This window comes from Hypomesus nipponensis, chromosome 21, assembly GCF_054491055.1.
Source record: "Hypomesus nipponensis isolate SF chromosome 21, ASM5449105v1, whole genome shotgun sequence".
Lineage (NCBI taxonomy): Eukaryota > Metazoa > Chordata > Actinopteri > Osmeriformes > Osmeridae > Hypomesus > Hypomesus nipponensis.
Genome location: NC_140381.1, coordinates 8892201 through 8904509, shown reverse-complemented (window position 1 = coordinate 8904509; position 12309 = coordinate 8892201). Strand labels below are relative to the sequence as shown.

The 12309-nt window shown below is 49.5% G+C and overlaps 1 protein-coding gene across 1 annotated transcript; it reads left to right on the top strand.

Moving 5' to 3' along the window:
* Positions 1–2033: 2033 nt before the first annotated feature.
* Positions 2034–12309, top strand: sec23b (SEC23 homolog B, coat complex II component). Its single transcript, XM_084685042.1, has 19 exons — positions 2034–2196; positions 3531–3753; positions 4295–4352; positions 4568–4654; positions 5122–5358; positions 6154–6239; positions 6533–6677; positions 7308–7466; positions 7831–7946; positions 8342–8465; positions 8638–8718; positions 8917–9006; positions 9480–9586; positions 9990–10143; positions 10392–10469; positions 10738–10899; positions 11241–11327; positions 11645–11866; positions 12035–12309. The coding sequence occupies exons 2-19, from the start codon at positions 3533–3535 to the stop codon at positions 12122–12124; spliced, it is 2304 nt and encodes a 767-aa protein (XP_084541168.1). The 5' UTR covers positions 2034–2196; positions 3531–3532; the 3' UTR covers positions 12125–12309.

The window sequence follows — 12309 nt, the reverse complement described above, 5'->3', positions numbered from 1 at the left end:
GTCAATACGTGCAGGGTCATGGGTGAAACGATGCAGTCTGGGAAACAAACAAATCCCATCGATAGAAAGTGATATATTCATACATAACAAAGACTGAGCTACAGTTGTATTCACAATGATCATACTATACTTTGAAGCAGCATCTTATGTTCAGTTGCCTGTACAAGAACTTGCGTGATAATAATTGGTTGTAGCAATATGGCACCAAAAAGTGGGAAATGATAATACTAGCTAGGGCAAGCTTGCTTTATGTAGGCAATGTCTCCCATTATTAGCACCTGGTGTTTGATATGTTGCCGTCTTTCCTAGGTGCAGAGGGGTTGTGAAGACCTCCTTTTGCTTGACACCTGCCCCCTGGTGGTTGAAAAATATATTTCGATTTTCTTTTCGGAAGGATGGGAAATAATGTGATTGCCCATATGTAGGAAAATTACCCCCACTGTTACCACCTCATCTTGCCCATTTGCAGCGGCCTTGCCTCACCGCCCTCACCTCAGCACGGGGGGGGGGGGGGGGGGGGTGGGGGTTGACAAATGCGTCTCATCCAGCTGCCACTTCTTTATCGGCCGTCTCCCATCAGCAACGCTTCCCCTTTTCTCTCTCTCTCTCTCTCTCTCTCTCTTTCTTTCTTCCTCTCTCTCTGTATCTGGGTATGGAAAGGAGACACTTCTGATGCAAGGCTGTCACAATATATATTTAGTTCATTACATAGAATGATGAAGTGACCAAAGCAGTTGGTATTAGTTCTCAGTAAATGCAATACATATAGATGATGTTCAATTAAATTTACCCTGGGAACACCATCAGGAGTGTGTGTGTGTATACAATTATATTGCAAATGGAGCATCAGTACTAGTCATGTTTTCGCAAAAAGACACACGACAATTATTGAAAGCCAGCAAGATCGGGAGAGAAAAGCTTATATTTAGGGTCAAAGACAACAGGCCAAAATGAGGCTTTCTGTCTTGACACGCCACGTCAGTCTATTAAGCATGACTGATCTTGAACTTCCCTTCTCTCACACATAGACACATGTTCACCCACAGAAGCAGGAGTACAAGGTACTTTCCAGCTTCATCTACTTGTTAGAAGGATGTACTACAATAGACTGTTGTCATTCCTGCACTTTGTAGATCATGTCAAATCAGTAGGCTGGTCAGCTCCAGGAGCATTTCCAGACTTTGATTTATTTTGTATTTTAAAATGAAGGGGCCACAAAAAAACACGAACATTTACATATCAACAGTTCCTTTTTTTTTTTTTTTTTACCAATCGGGGGTAACAGATGTAATGTAAACCACATGTAAATGAGGGGGCCTAGCACCCCCCCCCCCCCCCCCCCCGCCGCCCCCTTGTGGATATGCTACTGGTAAGCATGTCACATTTCACATTGCGAAAGCTGTGGATGGGGGGGGGGGGGCACCAAATCTTACGCCAAGGTTTTTGGCGTAAAAAAAGTTGGCAGCCCTGCATTATACTACGTAGTGCCATTCAAATGATACACATACAATAAATGAAAAGTGGCTGGGTGAGTTGATTAGGGACCTAGAGAGGATCAGAGTTTTGATCAATTTTTCTGTTGAGCGGTTACGTTTTTATTTTCAGCGTGTCAAGAAATTCAATGGCTTCAGTTCTATGAAAATCCAAATGATAAAAGGCCTACATTTTCTGTTGACAACTGGTGGAGACACTTATTATTCGGTGTGAGGGTGGGGAACAATTCAAAAGCAAAAATGTCTCTATCAGTTGAGGTTCATGCACGGTCTTCTTCTAACTTCTGAGGACTACTTCCTTTCGCAGTGCTGTATCTGTGAACTCCATTTCCCATGAATCCCTTTGGTGATGAAAAATGTTTTTATATTTACTCATAACCCGCACGGGCGGAGTTCTCAGCCTGTCCTGCTGAAAAAGAATGCAAATGTCGATAACTCCGCCTGTACGGCGGACTGTGTAATATAAGTCGAAGAACGAGAGTATGACATCGCAGAAGGGAGAGCCAATAGCAAAGTGCTGGATTTGTAGTAACACGTCATTCTAGTAAAGTACAGGAACCGGTCGGGGAACACCCCCAGAGTCCTCTGTCTCTCATTCTGTTTGCCCGTCGGCATCTATCGCCAGATGCTGATGTAAATCGATCAAAAACAGTCTCATATTTATTTGTATTCTTCTGGACCTACGACCGAAAGCACGACAGAGGTGAGTAGCTCTGTTATTTCCGCCCGTATCAATTCGCAAAAGTAGGCCACTTCTTTCGCATTCGACAAGCGGATAGGGAACGCCGACAAAACTGGGTTAGGCCTGTTTATCCTTAACCTATGTGCTACAAGACAGAATCATCTTTATGCTAATAATAATTGTATTAATTGTTTCCGTTTTTGGGGGGGATTTATCTTTTTTATGTTCAAATTTCTCATTTTCACCAATAGGCGTGTCTCCGTGGGTCTTACACTGGGGTTGAGAGTAACGCTGTTTCTATGACTGTCGCAGGTTATGCTACCTAACCCTAACGGTTTGAACATAACATGTCTGTTTAATGCAATTAAGTTGTATTCAATATACAACTGTCCGTGTTTGTACATTTGCTGTTTAATAATTTTAGTTACACTTTTGAACTTGGACTTTAATTCGTCATTTCTTGGGTCTTAAACTTTTTTCTTGGTAAGGATTTTGTAAGAAGGGCTGTAAATAGTTCAGGAAATTAATCAGGTTGTGTAAACCCAAAATCAATACTATTTGTAGTCAAAGTGCTCTCACCCCAGCCATTGTTTGCTGCCAAAGGTTCTAGTTTGACTCTGAGGGGAAAGTGCGTGTGTGTGTGTGTGTGTGTGTGTGTGTGGATAGATATATAATCTCCCATATCTTAGCCTATGTTATGGGAATACCTTTTAAAGACTAGAACTGACCACTTCTGTTACATACCAATGGCAATAATGTAAAGAAAGCAATAGGGAACTGTCAACCTGTTACAGCCTTGCCCTTGATGACCTGTCAGTTTGTAGTTGATATAGCTGTAACTATGGTCTACCTAATGTAGATCATTATTTTGAACAGTGTGTAACACCCACTGCATACCTGACAATTTGGGCTGAAGCGTAAACGAAAGGAGTGACCGATATTTGTGATGCCAGCGCATCAAAATAGTTCCCAGGTCTCCTATTCACTGACATTCATTCATGAAAAACATGCAGAGCAGGTTCTTCGGATGACACCCATCATCGTCACGCTTGTTCCATCTACGCAAGTGGAGGGAACGTTCTGAAAAGAGCGTTCCTCCGTCTCTCCAGCCAGTATCTAAAAGCAGTTTGAGAAGGAAAGACAAATCAGGGAGGACTAATAAAGCCGAAGCTAGCTTTTGTAGACATTGACGGGCCCTACAGGGTAGGTCTTTTTTGGCTGTCGTTGACAAGAGACTTCAGCGAGGACTACTTCCAAAGCCCGACTGTACTTTGTGGCTGACGCTAAGCCGACGCATGTTAGCGAATGGGCTAACCGCTTGTCTCTTGTACTTCTTCCCTTCTCCTTCGAAACAGTCATGGCGACCTACCAGGAATTCATCCAACAGAACGAGGATCGGGACGGCGTACGTTTCAGCTGGAACCTGTGGCCCTCCAGCCGGCTGGAGGCCACCAGGCTGGTGGTGCCCGTCTCTTGCCTCTTCACCCCCCTGAAGGAGAGGCCTGACCTGCCACCAGTCCAGTATGAACCGGTCCTCTGCAGCAGGGCCAACTGCAAGGCTGTGCTGAACCCGCTATGGTGAGAGAGTGTGTGTGTGTGTGAGGGGGGGGTTGGTGGTCTGTTGGTTGGTCGGTCAGTGGGTTTTGTGGTTGGGGCTTGAAGATGGGTGTCAAGGGCATTTGCTGTGAAAGATCTTGGGGTTGGAAGGGATCAACATGGGAAAATCCCTTTGTCAGTCATTCCTTATGGTCTCGTCTCAGCCTTGGCATCGTCTGTGAGTTTTGGAAAATGTGCTCAAAGGAGTTTTGTCTGGCGGTGTTGTTAATATAAATGTCACTTAGACTTCGGTATGTTGGTTGACTCTACACTGAGTGGAACAAAAGATGCGGAGGAACCTGTATTTATTTGCATATTAATAGCATTTGTGGCCCCATGTGCAAAGAAATGTGAGTTATTGAAAGAATGTTGTGGAAGGCAATACTAGTACAGGTGTGCTGCCCCTATCCAAGCCTGGTGAATATGATGTATTAGAGTACAAAATGTCCAATATTTCTGTTAATACTTTACAGGCCTTGATTGACAACCACCTTTCTTTTCTTTTTTTTTGCTTTGTTTGCAGCCAAGTCGACTTCAGAGCCAAGATATGGGCGTGCAATTTTTGCTTCCAAAGAAACCCAGTAAGTAGCTGAAATACTGTCAATTACAATTACATTGTCAATTACATTTTTGTCACTGTCAAACGATTTGTCATACGCCTCACATTAAAGAGATTCCTTTTACAATAACCATATATTTAATGCACCATCATTTATCTGCTAAATTTTTGTCTACATGTGCAAGTCTTTATTTGTTTAGGACAAGAGGCTAACTGACCTTTAACCTTGTTTCACAGTTCCCACCATCCTATGCAGGCATTTCAGACGTGAACCAACCAGCTGAACTCATGCCACAGTTCTCCACCATCGAGTACATAGTTCAGGTAGATGCACACATGGAGCCCTAAGGCTGTACTCTGAACCTGACAAACTGTACAGTACACACACACATACTTCAGACCTTCGATAAACATCTGCTGCCATTTCACATACATGTTACGTGTATTGCATCATCAGAATGAAGTTCCAACTTTTTTGGCGTGTTTGAGCTTTTTCAGAACTGTGCGTGTTTGTTGCTAGGCTCTTGTTGCGCACCAAGCTGAAACACACAATTAAATATGAATGAGGTTTCAGGCTCAGTGCTTTCGAGCCGGAGAAGATATTGAACTACAATGTTTAAAATATCGCCAGGGCCACATATGTCATTTTACAATCGCCGATGACACTGACTCGGCTGTTCTAGAGAAGTGTCATCACGTTGAAGGGCCACATACGTGCTCACACACACACACACACACACACACACACACACAACCCCCGTGGGCTGACATCCCCCCCCCTGCCTCTCCAGCGCGGCCCCCCCACCCCGCTCATCTTCCTGTACGTGGTGGACACCTGCCTGGAGGAGGAGGACCTGCAGGCGCTGCGCGAGTCCCTCCAGATGTCCCTGTCCCTGCTGCCCCCCGACGCCCTGGTGGGCCTCATCACCTTCGGCCGCATGGTGCAGGTCCACGAGCTCAGCTGCGAGGGCATCGCCAAGAGCTACGTGTTCCGCGGCACCAAGGAGCTCTCCTCCAAGCAGATCCAGGTGAGGGGGGGACGGGGAGTCCGGGGCGGGGAGGGTGTGGGGGAAGGTGGGGGATATGGGACAGGGACGTGGGTGGTTTGTTTGGCCGCTGTGCGTGCCATCCTGCTTCAAGTTACGGGGGGGGGGGGGGGGGGGTTTGGGGTTTGCACAAATGTTGAATTGTGTGTCAGTGTTTTCATTGTTTGAGAATCAAGTTCAGCTCGGGTGAAGGTCGAGGCTTTGGGTCGGTTGTCTTTTTTGTTGTTGTTGTTTTTTTGCTGGTACGAGTGGAACCAATTGGTCTCCGCATTTGGTTCGAAGAATATGTAGGACGTGACCTAGGCCAATGTTGAGGATCTATTGAATTCCAAAAATACAATGGGTTGAAAAGACATGTCATATTGTCTGTGAGGAGTTGAGTTTCATCGTTTTCAGGAATTATAAGGCCAATGTGAGGGCAATGGAATGGCAGGCATTGAGCCCATCCAGGTCAACCTCTTAGATAAGAATGGATTTTTACCATTCGAGGTCAATTTCTACCATATGAATGGGTTATATGATCCATATCGAGGATAGTTTGCTCCAGTGAGGAGTGGACGTTTATGTTAAGCCGTATTCCGTTTCAATTTTGGAATTTTGAAATGGCTTTTTACGTAACAGTGTTTTAGTCCTCCTAACCTATTCATGGGTGTCAACAAGGCACGACTGCTTAAAGGCGCCGTCATGCAAGATCAATATTGTCAATGAGGTGTTCACATATCATTGTATTTGTAATTTTAGACAATTTATCATTGTATTTGTTTGTGTGCGTTCCAGGAGATGCTGGGACTTATGAAGCCAGCCGCCTCCAGCCAGCAGGGTCGTCCCGTGGCCCCCCACGACGCAGCAGCCGCCTCCTGCAAGTAAGAAGCCAGCCGCCCCTTCACAGCCGCGTGAAAACCGGTCCGCCGAGACACAAACACACTCGCAGAAGCACTCGCTTTTCACTTCCGGAGACCCGTGGGAAGGCCACGCGAGAACAGAGTCACGCGATGGGCATTCCAACGAGACTGGAAAAAGGGGACGGAACCCAAACCGAGACTGGTCCTCCATCGCTGAGTGGCGAGGAGTCAAAAGAACAACTGCTTTTTAAACCGCCCGGGCTGTCGTGTCTAATCCTGCATGTCGTGCCCCCCCCCCCCCCCCGTGTCTCCAGGTTCCTCCAGCCGGTCCATAGGGTGGACATGAACCTGACCGACCTGCTGGGTGAGCTCCAGAGAGACCCCTGGCCCGTGCCCCAGGGCAAGCGGCCCCTCCGCTCCACCGGCATAGCGCTCTCCATCGCCGTGGGGCTGCTGGAGGTACACGGTCACATTCCAACACGCCCGTCTGAACTGAACCTTGTCCTCTCTGATGTGCCACATGGCATCCACACACACGCGCGAGCGAGCTTGATAGCACAGTTATCTCCAAAGTGTTACGTTTTGTACTGGATGTCCACGGTTCAAAGGTGAACCTCTTTCTCTTTGCCTCTGTGTTCGTCTCTGTTTCTCCTTGTTTTCTTACTTATCTTCCCCCCCCCCCCCAACCTGTTAACAGATAGGGGGGAAATCTGTTGTCACCCAACACATATGTTAAATGCCCAATTTTCTATTTCACTTACACATACACCCCCGTTGCTCGATTTTACAATTCCATCGCGAGCGCATGTGCTTATGCAACTCCCTCCTTCTGGCAAATTACATCTCTTTCAAGCTTAGTGAAGTTAAGTACGGGTTGAGCAATCGACAGTGAAGGCAACTGTTCCGTTTTGAGGGGCGCAGACAAACAATGTGCTTTTAAACCGGAAACAAACCGTTCACCCAACCTCACGCAACAGCTGTTAGGTGGGGAAGGGGTATCCTCAGATCATTTGAGGGCGACACGGTGGCCTCGGTGCCGTACGCCCTCCACCCTCACTGAGCACAGCCCTCCTCCGTCCCCCTCCCTAGGGCACGTTCCCCAACACAGGGGCCCGCGTGATGCTGTTCACGGGCGGCCCCCCCACCCAGGGCCCTGGCATGGTGGTGGGCGACGAGCTGAAGACCCCCATCCGCTCCTGGCACGACATCCAGAAGGACAACGCGCGGCACCTGAAGAAGGCCACCAAGGTGAGGACGCCAGTCATGCCAGTCATGCTAACGGGAATGACCTGATGACGCGCGATTAGCAATCAAGGCGAATGCTATCGGTGACGTGTGAAATGAAGGTGTTCATTGAAACTCCTGTGCATTTCAAATCGAGCTCCTCTGCTCCATTTGTCAAAGTCTTACAAATGTGAAGATTTTTTTTAAATAACTGGATTAATCTGTGGGTAGCATTCCAAATCTTAAAAGGTGCACCTCAGTGCTTTGAAACGACACCGTTCATGCAGTGTCGCCAAGGTACGCTCATGGGTAACGTTCAAGAACCCCAAAACTCTTTCAAGGGTTCATAAAAACTAAACCCAGTCCTCCTGCTGGTGTGTGTGCGCAGTACTACGAGGCTCTGGCGAACCGGGCGGCGGTGAACGGCCACTGCATGGACATCTACGCCTGCGCTCTGGACCAGATGGGACTGCTGGAAATGAAGTGTTGCGCCAACCTTACCGGGTCAGTACCGCCCAGATAACCAGACTAGATGTGTGTCTCTATACAGCCGGATGGATATGTAAACGCCTGGTAGATGTATATCTCGGTGCGTTTCTTTGAATCTGCCTAGTGCTGCTGTCTATTCCTGATATGGTAGAACCCCGCACAACACATTACAGAGCTGAACTCCTACAACATAGGGTTCTGATGCTGAGGTTTAGCATATGAGGGTGGAAGCGGCTTATTGAAAGGCTGGTTTGACACTAATTAAAAAAACAACATCCTGCATGTTTGTATCCTGCATATTTCCCTACACTGTTCAACTAAGTATGTGTTTGATATGTATGCTATGCAAACAGCCCCCCCCCCCCCAAACTTCACAGCCTTTTGAAGTTTTCCTTTTCCTCTGTCTCCAGGGGCCACGTCGTCATGGGCGACTCGTTCAACACCTCGCTCTTCAAGCAGACCTTCCAGAGGGTCTTCAGCAAGGACTACAACGGAGAGTTCCGGATGGCCTTCGGAGGCACGCTGGAAGTCAAGGTAGATATCGCTAACGTGTTTTCTGCGATGGGAGCGGGGGACAAAATACCATGAAATAGTGTTGGCGGGGTCATACTTAGCTTTCATGTTGTACAGACTCCCCCCTTCGTAAGTGTTGAGTCCGTCGTCGGACCGAAGCTGAATTGTCTTTTCACTCGCTCTCTCCTTGCAGACGTCGAGAGAGCTGAAGGTGAGCGGCGCCATCGGCCCCTGCGTGTCCCTCAACGCCAAGGGCCCCTGCGTCTCCGAGAACGTGAGTTCCCTCGACGGCGCAAACTCCAGCCCGACCTCTCCCTCCCTCCAATCCCCCCCCCCCCCTCTCCTATTAAAGGGTTTTCATTAAACACCTTCATCCGTTTTGGTTGACCTCACCCTTTTGGTTACAACTCCCCTTTTCATCGGTACGAGTGTGTTTTCCGTCGACTCATGTTATTGGTTGCGTGTCCTCCAGGAGATGGGGATCGGAGGTACGACCCAGTGGAAGATCTGCGGCCTCAATCCCTCCTCCACGTTGGCCATGTTCTTCGAAGTCGTGAACCAGGTAATTGACGGTTGCCACAGTGAAAGAAAAGAAAGGAAAAAAAGTTAGTCTTTGTCCCCCCCCCCCCTGCTTATCTTTCCATCTCCTCCATCTCACTCACGTGGGGGAAAACACCGAAATCGGGGTCGACTGCAATGAAGTCCCAAAAGAAATCCCTCCCTATATAATCGAATAATGTATACTTTTGAATGGGCGTCGTTCTCTCTCGCCTCCCTTGTTTCGAAGCAATCAGTAGCCTGACGGGATTGGGCTGATGAATACCATGTCGCTGATCAGATTAGTGCAAAGCTCCTCACTGTGAAGGTTGGAGCAAGGCCAGAGGCAGGTCCGGGCAGGATCCCATTACCCGCGTCGACGGGATCATCTCCCTTTCGGCCCTGGACTATGATTGTCTAACTGGGAATCTATTGTCGATGGCAGACGTTCACGTGTTGTGTTGTCAACCTCTGACTGTTGTTGTTGTTGTTTTGCAGCACAACGCGCCCATCCCACAGGGCGGCAGAGGGGCGGTGCAGTTTGTCACCCAGTACCAACACTCCAACACCCAGAAAAGGATCAGGGTCACCACCATCGCCAGGAAGTAAGCCCACCCCCCCCCCCCACCATCCCTCCCTCCCTCCCCACATCTCTCTCTCTACCACTCTCTCTCTGGGTCACTCTTTCCTTTTTCACTCTCTCGTCTCTGTCAGTCTCATCTCTCTCTCTCTTCCATCACTCTCCTTTCTCCGCGAGTCTCTCTCTCTCTCACCTCCCCACTCGCTCCCAGACTGCGGCTCCGGTCGGCGTCCGCCCCGCTCGACAAACGAGGACGTGGCATCCGGCCCGTCCTGTTCAAACATGGGCGTGCGAGGGCGTGACGTGGCGTGTGTGCGTTGCGTTGCTGTGTGTGCATGTTTCCTTTGTTTTTTTTACACGCGTCACACAGCCTTCTCCCTCCTTCCGTCACTCACCTCTCCCTCCGCCCCCCCCCCCCCTCTCCCCAGCTGGGCCGACGCCCAGTCGCAGATCCAGCACATCGAGACGTCCTTCGACCAGGAGGCCTCGGCCGTGCTCATGGCCCGCCTGGGCGTGTTCCGGGCCGAGTCGGAGGAGGGGCCCGACGTCCTGCGCTGGTTGGACCGACAGCTCATTCGCCTGGTGAGTGACGGCCGCCCCGCCGACCAATCCCCGTTTAGCAATTCCCCCCCCCCCCCGTCCTGACCCCGGAAAACGCGTCCGGTATCGTTTGACGTCAGTATTGGGTTCAGCGCCAAGTGCGAGTAGTTTGCGATGTGTGCTTTTAATAGAAGTTCGAGGACAATGGATTCACTGAGGTGCTGACGTGCGTGCGAGATTGTTATGTAAGGTCGTTCAACAGACTGACGCTGCACGTTTTGTCTCTGCAGTGTCAGAAGTTCGGTCAGTTCAACAAAGACGACTCCACCTCCTTCAAGCTGTCGGAGTCTCTCTCACTCTACCCACAGGTAAGGCTGCCATCCTGTGGTATCTTGTGGAACTGCAAACCACTCCTACACTAGAAATACTGTCATGCTTTGAACACCGATTACATCTTAACAGTTGATGGACGTTGAAGAAAGCATGTGATTGAAACGGGCAAAATTATATTGTTTGATATTAAAGATTTGTGACACTTTTACAAGTTCTTGAAAATTGAAAAAACTACAATGAACACGTCAAAAGTCCGCAAATGTAATAATCGTTATAATAACCGCTACATTTTTCCTTCCACAGTTCATGTTCCACCTGAGGCGGTCGCCCTTCCTGCAGGTGTTCAACAACAGCCCAGATGAGTCATCCTACTACCGCCACCATTTTGTGCGCCAGGACCTGACCCAGTCGCTCATCATGATCCAGCCCATCCTCTACTCCTACTCTTTCCACGGCCCACCAGAGGTCAGCCTGCCTGCCAACCAATCACCTTCCTAGAAACCCCAGTCAGACGAACCAATCAGCAGGACACGAGCTTAAGTCACTTCCTGTTTCCTGTAGTGCACCACTGATAAAAATGCATCTTCCCCTCTTCTCATGTTATCTAACAAAACCACAGATGGAACACACTATCGTATCATGGCAAATATTTCTATACGAGTAAACAGATATTATAACGGTAAATGAAAAGAGCAAATTCCTACAGTAGTGATACAGTCTTCCCTCCATATTGCTGTAAAACGTGATTTGTCTGAGGTGGAAGGTGTGACATGTTGCGTGTGTCCCCCCCCCCCCTCCTCCTGCAGCCCGTGCTCCTGGACAGCAGCAGCATCCTGCCTGACCGCATCCTCCTCATGGACACCTTCTTCCAGCTGGTCATCTACCACGGAGAGGTGAGACTTCCTCGCCGGGGGGGGCCTCCACGTTTGAACTTCCTGTGTCAAGCGACTCTTTGGATTACTTTTCATCGTCCCGGCCATTGTCCCGGCCATGTCCCGTGCGCCTGTGTGAAATGTGAAGTGCATTTTTGCACAGATGGCATGTAAATAACTTAGCGGGTCCCTTTTCGCAGAAAAGTGTTTGGGCAATACAAAGAACCTATGTCATCTGCCCTTCCCCGGTCTCAGCAAAGCCCCTTTGAACATCTGGACCTGAGAGCCAAAGAGGGTCACTGACTTGACCGACCCGTCCTCCTCCTTTTCCTCCTCAGACCATCGCCCAGTGGCGCAAGGCGCGCTACCAGGAGATGGCCGAGTACGAGAACTTCAAGCAGCTGCTGCAGGCGCCGCTGGACGACGCCCAGGAGATCCTGCAGACGCGCTTCCCCATGCCCCGCTACGTGGACACGGAGCACGGCGGCTCGCAGGCCCGCTTCCTGCTGTCCAAGGTCAACCCCTCGCAGACCCACAACAACGCCTACGGCTGGGCACAGGTACGGTGCACCCCCCCCTTCTCCTTCTCCATCGAGACTCCAAACGAAGCTTGTCGGACTGCGCTCGGATGTCGTGCGTTCACCAGCTGTTTCGAGAGGTCTCGGCGGTTAAAGAGCTCGGCGTGGTGAGACTCATCCCTCTTTCTTCCTCCCCCCCTTTTTCTCCAGGAGTCCGGTGCCCCCATCCTCACGGATGATGTCAGCCTACAGGTGTTCATGGACCACCTGAAGAAACTGGCTGTGTCTAGCGCCGCCTAAGAACCCCTCCACCTGAGACCAGGACCAAAGTGAAGGACTGAGAGAGAGAGAGAGAGAGAGGGAGTGAGAGAGTGAGAGAGGGAGAGGGAGAGAGGGAGACAGAGAGAGAGAGAGAGAGAGAGAGGGAGTGAGAGAGGGAGTGAGAGAGGGAGAGGGAGAGAGGGAGAGAGGGAGACAGAGAGAGA